The sequence below is a fragment of the Chiloscyllium plagiosum genome, chromosome 3 (assembly GCF_004010195.1).
Source record: "Chiloscyllium plagiosum isolate BGI_BamShark_2017 chromosome 3, ASM401019v2, whole genome shotgun sequence".
Taxonomy (NCBI): Eukaryota; Metazoa; Chordata; class Chondrichthyes; order Orectolobiformes; family Hemiscylliidae; genus Chiloscyllium; species Chiloscyllium plagiosum.
In genome coordinates, this window is record NC_057712.1 from 54,009,374 (window position 1) to 54,020,571 (window position 11,198).

General features: G+C 35.5%; 1 protein-coding gene and 1 long non-coding RNA gene across 2 annotated transcripts in view; both read right to left on the bottom strand.

Moving 5' to 3' along the window:
• Window positions 1–205: 205 nt before the first annotated feature.
• On the bottom strand, window positions 206–1,621 carry LOC122548637. Its single transcript, XR_006311283.1, has 2 exons — window positions 1,415–1,621; window positions 206–856 (listed from the first exon to the last, which is right to left on the bottom strand). It is a non-coding gene; the product is annotated as an uncharacterized LOC122548637 (long non-coding RNA).
• Window positions 1,622–6,235: 4,614 nt separating this feature from the next.
• The window catches only part of dnajc5ga (DnaJ (Hsp40) homolog, subfamily C, member 5 gamma a), a 39,374-nt gene continuing 34,411 nt past the window's right edge, over window positions 6,236–11,198 (bottom strand). The window contains exon 5 of the mRNA XM_043682183.1: window positions 6,236–8,201. Within this exon, the coding sequence (XP_043538118.1) occupies window positions 8,140–8,201 (62 nt within the window). The 3' untranslated portion in view covers window positions 6,236–8,139. The remainder of the gene's footprint in view (window positions 8,202–11,198) is intronic.

The window sequence follows — 11,198 nt, forward strand, 5'->3', positions numbered from 1 at the left end:
TATGTCACATTATAATTGATTCAATGGCAGATCACAGTCTCTATGCTGCAAGAGAAACAGTATCTCCGCATGTATCTGATCCTCCCATTTTAATGGTTTGAAATTCTATGACTTAGATTAGATTTAATTCCCATGGTTAAGTTCTTTATCATGAAAGAAACTGGAATAGATTTCTCAGGAAGGTAGAAATAAAATTCCGACATCATTTATCAATCAATGCTTTAATTAATGATCGAAGACAAATGTTGACAATCTTGCCAGTAATACCCATTTTCCATGAAAGATTGTTAAAGAAAAAAAATCAAAATTTGACAATTTGGAAGGGTCAGGATGGAGAAAAGAAATGCAGGAAATGGTTTAAAATCCATCAATAAGCATATTATAGACTGAATAATCTGTATTGTACTTCTGAAAAATTAGTTAAACCATGACACATACCAGCCAATAATCTTATAAATCCATATTTATTAACAAGCCATTCATGAGAAAATTGTACAAAATATATTCTGATCACATTAAATCCAAACATAGCCCCCAGTCTAGATTCAAGTTATAATGTCACTCAGTTCCTAATAAATGAAATTCACTATCCCTTTATATACTGAATTATGCAGCTGAAAAACACCCCAAGCCCTCTGATTATTAAATACAACTTAATTTCCATGACAGTGGACACTTCTCATTACAACACTGAAGCAACATAAATCTCCCTTAGACCCTTTGATGGAGATGTATATGTAGACAATGAGACAGCAGCCTTTATCTACATTCAGTGACATGATTTAGTTTTCTTTTCTTTTTAAAAACACATGATTTTTTGAAGTGAACAACAGAAACTGTAACTCAACAATTTAACCTCTTCTAGAGTAGCTTTCCCACCATTTGAGGTGTTATGTTGGATACAATCAACATAATTATAATGATATACTGCCACTATATAAATTTAGTTATTAATTTTCTTTCCCAAACAGCAATCTTCCTAAATAGCTTCACTTCTTGGCTTACAAGCTGATTTAACCACAACTTACTATGTACAAGTGAAACAGTTCCCAAAGAATTTAGCTTAAGTAAGCTAGAAAACAGTTTTTTTTAAAATCGGACTTTTAACATGATTTACTAAAAAGAAGCTATCTAATTTTATGAAGAGCTCAACTTTCCAAAAATGCAACTATTTGGCAAAATTCGAAGTAGACAATATATAATTTGATGAACAGAACAATATGGCATATGCTGTTATACACTGGGATTTCAAGAAAAAAAAACTCTACATCAGACTAAACTTGCATTTCATTAGTGATTCAAAGCAACAACTAAATTTGTTTTGCATAAAAATTTGAAATCAAGTTTCAAAACTACTTACACAATATTTTATATACCGTTGAGGAAAAACAATTCCAGTAATCAACAATTTAACCTCTTCTAGAGTAGCTTTCCCACCATTTGAGGTGTTATGTTGGATACAATCAACATAATTATAATGATATACTGCCACTATATAAATTTAGTTATTAACTTTCTTTCCCAAACAGCAATCTTCCTAAATAGCAATTCCCGCCTCAGGCGACTGACTGTGTGGAGTTTGCACGTTCTCCCCGTGTCTGCGTAGGTTTCCTCCGGGTGCTCCGGTTTCCTCCCACAGTCCAAAAGATGTGCAGGTAAGGTGAATTGGCCATGCCAAATTGCCCGTAGTGTTAGGTAAGGGGTAAATGTAGGGGTATGGGTGGGTTGCGCTTCGGCGGGGCGGTGTGGACTTGTTGGGCTGAAGGGCCTGTTTCCATACTGTAAGTAATCTAACCTAATTAGCACAAGACGTTACATAGATACTACTGAGCAAACTGTGTTGAGTGCAATTCCAGAAATGCTGTGCCAAAAATGTTTTACCTAAACAAATAGCTCTAAATGCTTTAGAAGGCAACAAAGTAATTTACTACTGCCAGTTATTTTAGTAATTCTAGTAATGTTTACATATTTATTCGATTGTGGACAATGTCTGAGAATACTAGACAGTGATTATATTATACCAGCTATTTTTTAAAAACATTTCAGATATTACTAACTTTGAAGACAAACATGAAGACTAATAAAGTTACAAAATACATCAAAATTAATTGAGAGCACTATTGCACGTGATCTGACTTTCAATTCCAAAGGCAGTAAGTTATGAATTCATGATTTGATTTATTTTTGGCCATATTTGCTAGAAAGAGGAAACTTATTTTTTGATCCTGCCTCATTCTAGAGTACAGATATACCTGCAGAATTGTTCTGGTCAGACAGCCTGGCTTCAAATTCCATCTGTAACAATGAAACAAGTTCTATGTCTGCATGTTTTTCATGTAGAGATAGGTTCAAGATGTAGACTTTTAATGTTGAGCACGCCGACCCCTAAAAATTACTTAAATTCCACTGGAGTTACACTCCATTTGACATTAAGGCAAAGCATGAATGCTTTTTCACGTGATCTAATTTTACTGCTACCTGAATTGGAGACAGAATCCAGCACTGGACTTATATTGCCTGGCTTTTCATTTGGTAAATATATTTGTACTCAGAGATAACAGTATACATTTTATAATATTTCATATCCCAATGCAGGACTGGGCATGTTTTAATACAAAGTATACGCTGATCCATTAACCACAGATACACTGTGAAAATATATTCCTGCTCTTCAAACTGCCCATCATCATTTTATTTAAATGGCAGCATTGGAGGGTGATCTAACATTTACTGCTGCAGTTAACTTGTGTGACTTTGCCATCATCTCCCATGAATGATGAGGCCATTTTTGATAAGCAAGCAGAGTTTCTTTCCCCCTTTAGGGGGAACACCCTCCACTAAAAATCTAAGTTTTCCCTGTCATTATTAATTTCCACTGGTGAGCACATTTTTTTTTAAGATTCCCTACAGTATGGAACAGGTCCTTTGGTCCAACAAGTCCACACTGACCCTCCAAAGACCCATTCCCCTCTGACTAATACACTTAACACTGTGGGCAATTTAGCATGGCCAATTCACCTGACCTGCACATCTTTGGACTGTGGGAGGAAACCAGAGCATCCGGAGGAAACCCACGCAGACACGGGGAGAATGTGCAAACTCTACACAGACAGTCACCCGAGGCTGGAATCGAAGCTGGGACCCTGGTGCTGTGAGGCAGCAATGCTAACCACAGACCCACCGTGCCGTGTCCTTAAAGACAGAATTTTCTTTCAGGGAATAAGCAAAGTCCAAGAGGTTAGGTTGTACTGCTGGCATGGATTAAATCATTTTTTCCCGCAACATCTTATTTTAAGCTGAGGTTTTGTTGTAAATTTCCAAGAAAAATTCAATTTGGATTTCTAGTGGATGAATCACTAAATGTATTGCTATGAGAACCCTCTTACAATGCAATAGAAACCAGTTTCCAAATTTAGTTTTATCAGTTAAATCTTGATCATAGATTTTCCTTGCAGAAAACTTTCAAACAAATGTAGATGCAGAATTCATGCATTCATATTGAACTATAAACACATATTCAGGAAAGATGGATTAACATTAAAGTTAAAGAGATGAAGGAAATCAAATCGTGTTTTAATAACTTTTTTTTGCTTTCCTGCCTTAAAATGTTTTTGTTTTCTAATACTGTACAGATGATCCACTGATTGTTTTTAATCCATACAAACCAGAACTTCAATCATTTTTCTCAGTAGCATTTCCCTCAATTATATTTTAAAGGGCAAATTCTTAGGCGATACAACATTCAAAGTCGGTTGTACCCTTTATAGTTTACAACAATGTTTCAACAGAAATGTTCAGTCCAAAGGATGATTCAAGCATAGGCAGGATAAAAATCTATTTTATAAAAATGATGTACCACTTTCTTATGCCAATTATTTGTATGAAAATTAAATTTTAGGACAGGAACAATCCACAAGTGTATGCAAAATCTTCTCAGATTTTAAAATAGTCAAAGATTCACTTAGATTTGGTTGAATATTCTGACCATGTTATTCAGCTGTGCTAGACAACATTTTCATATAACTCTAACCCTATCTTCATAGAACCCCTACAATGTGGAAACAGGAACTTCGGCCCAACAAGTCCACACCGACCCTCCGAAGAGTATCCCACCCAAACCCATTCCACTACATATACCCCTGACTAATGCACCTAACCTACATACCCCTGAACAATATGGGCAATTTAGCGTGGCCAAATCACCTAACCTGCACATCTTTGGATTGGAGGAGGAGACTGAAGCATCCAAAGGAAATTTACGCAGACACGGGGAGAATATGCAAACTCCACACAGACTCGCCCGAGAGTGGTATCAAACCCAGGTCCCTGGTGCTGGGAGGTAGTGTGCTTTTAAGAAACTATGCTTTTAAAAAGTAGGTTGAGTAAGATTATTAAATTAGACTTTCATTACCAAATTAACTTTGCATCTTAAACTTGAAATAGCAGTAATTAATAGTGCTGAAATGTTAAAGTAGATTTTATCCACTACGAAGAGATAAGATATAACATGTGTCTCAGCATAAAACATCTGATTTCTGTTCGAATACACTACAATTGCACAAATATTAATTTTGTAATTGCTAAGAAAGCTGCTGGTGTAATCACTGCATAATGTGTAAATTATGCTACAGGGGTATCAACATTAACCCTTTGTTCCTGCGATCAGAGAAATCCAAACTGTTGACAAATTAACAGCTTTAACCTGCAGGACATGTTAGAGGATAACCAATATTGGGCAAAAAGTGTCATACATTGTCCATCTACAGTAATGACAATCACGTGAAAAGCACACACTTTGGAAAAGTGATTTACATAAATTTGTAAGATGACAACATTAAAAGAATTAATTCTGTTTTCATACAGTATTATACATTGATGCAACTCTGTGGTATTGAGCCCCAAACAATGCCAAACAAATACCCATGTATGTCTTTAGTTATGTTTATTTACCTAATCGAACAGGTTTTCCAAATAATTCTAATTCAATGCTAATTTAAATATTCAGAGGGTTAGTAGACTCGTTAAGAGTCTTGCATGTGCCTATTGAAATACTACCCATGTTCTGGAATAGATCAGAAATTAGAAAAATGCAAATATATAAAAGTTTTCACACTATGTTCACATTTATATATGGCATACTCTTATCTGAAACCTGGATTAGTCAGTGACCTCAAGAAATTTCAAGTACGTAATAAAAATATTTTGCTATAATACACTACACCTTTGAAAATCTCTCTACCAGATTAAGTCTGTCTCAAAGTGTATGACAGAACAAATTCCATTACACTATTAGCTGTAAACATGTACTTTAGAAAATACACAAGTATGAAAACTTTATGCACAGTAGGAAAATTATACAGTAAAATGACTATTTCAAATAAATGTAGCATACAGGTTCTAATATTTACAATTACATAGACCAACAAAATGTGGCCACTTCTGTCAATTATGTTGCATGCATCAATTAAATATGCATGTCATGATTCCTGGAGGAAAAAGGCTTGGCATACACAATGACTACTTTGAGCCAGAACAAAAGCTTGCTTTGCAGGATTCCATTTTAAAATCTTTTATAGTATTGTTGTTTACCCACAGTTTACAAGCAATATAAAGATTTAGTTAATTTTGATTTGAAATTATTTAAAAAATGGAATTTATCAATGACACATCATAGCAGCCAAATTCCTCCTTTTAAAAAATGTTAGTTTTGATTAGGCAGGATATGATCTATTTTCTAATTTCACTATTATTTCCAATGACATATTATTTTCATTGACTACTGTAGAAAAATTCAAGAATCCAGAAATATGTGCACTTGCCATTGAACATAAGACATTTGCAAAATTTGCCCATGTAACAAAGGTCATCAGTACTGGTAATTAGTCATGACTACAAGCTCAAAAGAAAAATCATTCTGGAGTCAGTGGTTCGCTAAAACAAAATTTTCTCACTCAGCCGTTGCCAGAACATTTTAGAGAAATCCACTTTCACCATTTGTTAAAAGGATAGAAGAAAGACACCCTAAACACAAAAATGAATTAGCCCTGTATTTGTAAAGTTAAATTGCATGGTATGTATTAAACCGTTGTTGCTGGTTAGTGATTAATAACTTTAAATATTACTCTATGGTTATTTTCAGTTTTGTGAAAGATTTAATGTCAATAGGTGTGTACAGCAGGTCGACGTGATGTGCTTAGTGTGCAGATGGAGGAACTAACTTATTTCTTGCTTTTTGTATGCTAATATGCTTCTCACTTTTAACATACACTACTGGTTAGCAGCAAGTCAGAAAGGAGATCTGAAAGTGCTAATCTCTTTGTGTTGGTCCACAGCCTTTATTTGGCAAATCTATGTGGCACAAATGGAACCTGGGAAGCGTCTGGCCTTGAGTTAAAACCTCAGAAAATGGAGGATATTTGGCCCCCAGAACGCAGCATGTAGGTCCAGTGTGTGGACACATCATGCATTTTATAAACTAAACATCCAGCTTTGGACAAATAGTTCCATAGGTTTGTGCATACCTTGGGAGAGATAAAGGTTAAGAGAGTAAACCCTGAGAAAAAAAAATCTGGAGCGAGGCCAAAAGTGAATTGGTGCCCAAGTCTGGCAATTCCAGCAAATGGTGTGAAATGTAGCTCTCTGCATTCCTTTAGTCCCAGCCAAGGAAGTCAGGGGAGATCCTGACCCCTGGGCCTCCATAAAATTTGCTCAGGCTTGTGCCCTAAAGAGGGCACTCCAGTTTCAATAACACAGAATTGACCATCAAGATCCCACACCACTGTCTCATAAGACAAATGCTTGACAGAGTGATAAATTCAATGTCAGGAAATCAAAAATGGATCTACATATTCAATTGTACAATTTACTTTGAAAAAGACAAGGGAGAGAAATGAGAATGCAATAATACATTAGCCTGAACAAATAAACGATTATTCAAAACTTCCAATAAATTAAAATTCTGTTAATACATAGCAGCACGACGTACACAGCTAAATGTACTGCAGATTTAAATATTGCTCATCTTCAATGCCTAAGAAATTTAAATTTTTGGCCAGATTATATTTTGTTTTGAAGCACTGAAGTGAATCTTACAACTACAATTTAGTTCATAACAATATTTCCAAAGAGAGTGGATTACACCTTCCCACATACAGTCCTGATAACTACATATACGGAGTTAAAAAAGTATATACCCTATTTGGCACAAAATTTCTATCAGGAATCAAAAGTGCACAGTTGTACAGAGTTCATTCTTATTAGGTCAAAGCCATTTTTTCAAAGAAGGATTCTATGGAACAACTTTTCAGCGAATGTGCAAAGGTTTATCACCTGACGAAGGAACGATTTTAATATAAATTAATTCCAATAGGTTGCAACATTCAAATAAAAAGCATTTAGCTGATCAAATCAAAAACGTGTTGCAGTTGCAAACCTGTTCTAACCTACATATTTTACTTCCTCCATTCAATGAAGGAACTTCTTTCTAATCCACTAAAATTTAAATATTCAAGACATCTACTATTCCCAGAGCAAATCTGCTTTGGTTACCATTTTGCACACACTTCAGAAGAGAATTAGCTTTGGTGTTAAACGCAATAAGAATGCACTTTGTCCAAAAAAACATGTACAATATATCATGTACAACATCCTTTTTTTTCCAAATTAGTAGTGTTTTACCAGTAGCTACTGGAGTAATTTGAAAGCCTAAATCAGTGCAACTTGAAATTACTTACCATTTTTAATCACTTACAAACTCAGACATCTGTTTCAATGGAATGAAGATTGAAGTACTAAAGATTTCAGTCCGATAAGACTTATTACATAGCTATACTTGTTTTTAAAAAAGGCTGGAGGAATAAAAAAAAGTCAAGTCATCCTTTTGTTAAAATAGATTATATCCCGTAAGATGTTTCAGTTGTTCTGTAGTTGGACATAACACAAATGTAGATTGTATAATACATTACAATACAAATTTACAAATGTGTTGGTTGTGTGGGCATCCTTCAAAAAAATTGCAAACTATACATTACATACATGTTTCATTAAAATTAATTTTCAAAATCCTGTGGTTAAAAAGAATTTTCAGATCCTTTGTTTTCATGTATCGCTTCTGTAGGAAGACATTTGGTCTGAAGACTGCTAAGTTGATCCAGATTTGGGGGATTCTGGCTGTGGCTGAATTACGATTGGGCTATTTACACCTAGAAGGGAAAACAAAAGTGTTAAAACAAACGTGCCCAGCATAAAATGCAAAATCAGATACACTGACTTAAATTATCAACCAAAACTGTCTAATTAGATTCAAAAAAATAAATGTTCCAAAAGTCAGAATCCTGCAATTTGTGGTTCTAGATATTTAACATTTCATTCATCACACAAGGAAACAATTGTCTGAAATGGCTCTGAATTACGGCCAGCATTATGGTTGTAATTCAGAGTCACACAGTCATACAGCACAGAAACAAACCCTTTGGTCCAACCAATCCATGCCGAACAGAATCCCAAACTAAACTAGGCCCACCTGTCTGCTCCAGGCCCATATCCCTTCAAACCTTTCCTATTCATGTACTTATTCAAATGTCTTTTAAATATTGCAATTGTACCCACATCCACCTCAGAAAGTTCATTCCACACAAAAAAAAAACTGTGTAAAAGATTTGCCCCTCATGTCTTTTTAAAATCAAAACTGGACACAGTATTCTGGAAGAGGTCTCCTGTACAACCTCAATACGACTTGCCAAGTCCTATACTCAAAGGACTGAACACAAAGCATGCCAAATGCCTTTTTAACTGTCCTGTTTGTATGTGATGCAAACTTAAAATTATTTACCTGAAACCCTAGGTCCCTCTGATCTACAACAATACCCAAGGCTCTACCATTAATTGGATAAGCCCTACCCTTGTTTGTTGTACCAAAATGCAATATCTCGTTTTTATCATTGTAATTGATCAAATACTTCAGCTATTTCTTCTGCAAATTATGGCAAATCAATTAAAATTCCAATTGCTTATGTAGCAATTGTTATTTAAGTATTTTTTTGAAATGGGGAAGAGAACATAGTTGCATTTAAAATTGTTATCTTGTTTCCCATATATCCTAAAACATGGCACACACTACCTTTATTTTGAAAAGCAATGACTGTTAAATTGACAAAGTAAGACATAAGAGGAAGTGAAAGTAAAGAAACTAATTTGAAATATTGGGTAAACTGTGAAAGTCAGGAAAGCCTCAGGAATAAATCCAAAATTACACATTTTTAACCTGCAATTGTGAGTGCATTGGTACACAAATAGCTTGAAGAGAAAAAAAAAGCTGGATTTGAATGGAACATATTTAAAGTATATAAGCTTAATTAAGCTTAATTTGTAATTGTTACCAAATTAACTGGAGTGAGAATCTGATACCTAAAAGAAATATCATACACAGCCCTAATTATTTGCACTTCTGTTAAGCACCCAACAACATTCAATAGAAAACAAAGAAATTGAAGGCATCAAAAGCATAGATGGGACAATTTTAACCTGACCCTCATGAGAATGCAACATCTGCATGTAAGAAGGGTATGTCATAAAACTGTTAACATGGCATATCAAGAATATGCCATTTTGATTTTAAAAAGTCATTGGTATCTTGAGACTGCAATCAACAAGCTGATAGAGCATGTTTTTAAACAAAGAAGCATTATAATATCATTGTTTAGTTTATAAGGTAGAGGGATTAGTGATGGTAGGAAGCAGAGGGTAACAGTGGATGGATGCTTGACAGATCAAAGGCCTGTGACTAGTGGAGTGCCTCAGGGGTCAGTGCTGTGCCCCCATTACTGTTTGTAATCTATATCAATGATTTGGATGAGAATGTCCAAGGCATGATTAGTAGATTTGCAGATAACACTAAAATAGAAGCCATCATAAACAGCGAGGAAGATTATCATAAATTGCAGCAGGACCTTATCAGCTGAGGAAGTAGGTCAAGAAATGGCAAATGGAGGTTAATATAAATAAGTGTGAGGTCTTACATTTTGCAAAGTCAAAATCAAGGTAGGTGTTTCATGGTAAATGGTAGGACCTGAAGGATGTGATGGAACAGAGGGACCTTGGGATTCAGGTACACGGTTCTCTGAAAGTGGAGAGTCACAGGTAGACAGCGCAGTGAAGGAGGCTTTTGACACACTGGCTTTCACCAGTCAGGACATTGAGTATAGAAGTTGGGAAATTATGTTGCAGTTGTAGAGGATATTGGTGAGGCCGCACTTGGAGTTGTGTTCAATTTTGGTCACCTTGCTATAGGAAGGATGTTATTAAACTGGAAAGAGTGCAGAAGAAATTTACAAGGATGTTGCCAGAACTCAACAGTCTGAGTTATAGGGGGAAGTTGGATAAACAAGGACTTTTTTCTTTAGAGTGTAGGAGACAGAGGGGGCATCTTATAGAACTGTATACGATCATGAGAGGCATGAATAGGGTGAATATACTCAGTCTTTTTCCCAAGGTTGGGGAATTGAGGACGAGAGGGCATCAGTTTAAGGTTAGAGGGGAAAGAATAAAAGGGAACCTCAGGGGCAACATTTTTTTTTAAAAACCCAGAGGGTGGTACGCATATGGAATGAGTTGCCAACGGAAGTGGTTAAGGTGGTATATTAACAACATTGAAAACGCATTTGGACAAACACATGGATAGGAAAGGTTTAGAAGGATATAGACCAAGTGTAGGGAAATGGGGTTAGTGTTGATGAACATTTTGGTCAGCATGGACCAGTTTGGGCCAAAGGGATGTCTCTATGCTACAGGACTCTATAACTCTAATTTAGTCTTTTCCACAACCCACTCAAAAATCACAACAGTTTTAAAAATAAAAGTCAAACAACAAACTCTGATATTCGTTTCCATGATCTTGTTACATAAAGTAGAATTATAGATAACATTAACAAATTATAGCAGTTTTTATTTAATTTCTGATTTGGGACATTTGCAAACAATGCCAAACTTCAATAATGCGAGCATAAGAGGTACAGTTAGTAAATTTGCAGATGACACCAAAATTGGAGGTGTAATGGACAGCGAAGAGGGTAACCTTAGATTACAACAGGATCTGGACCAGATGGGCCAATGGGCTGAGAAGTGGCAGATGGAGTTTAATTCAGATAAATGCGAGGTGCCGCAGTTTGGGAAAGCAAATCTTAGCAGGACTTATACACTTA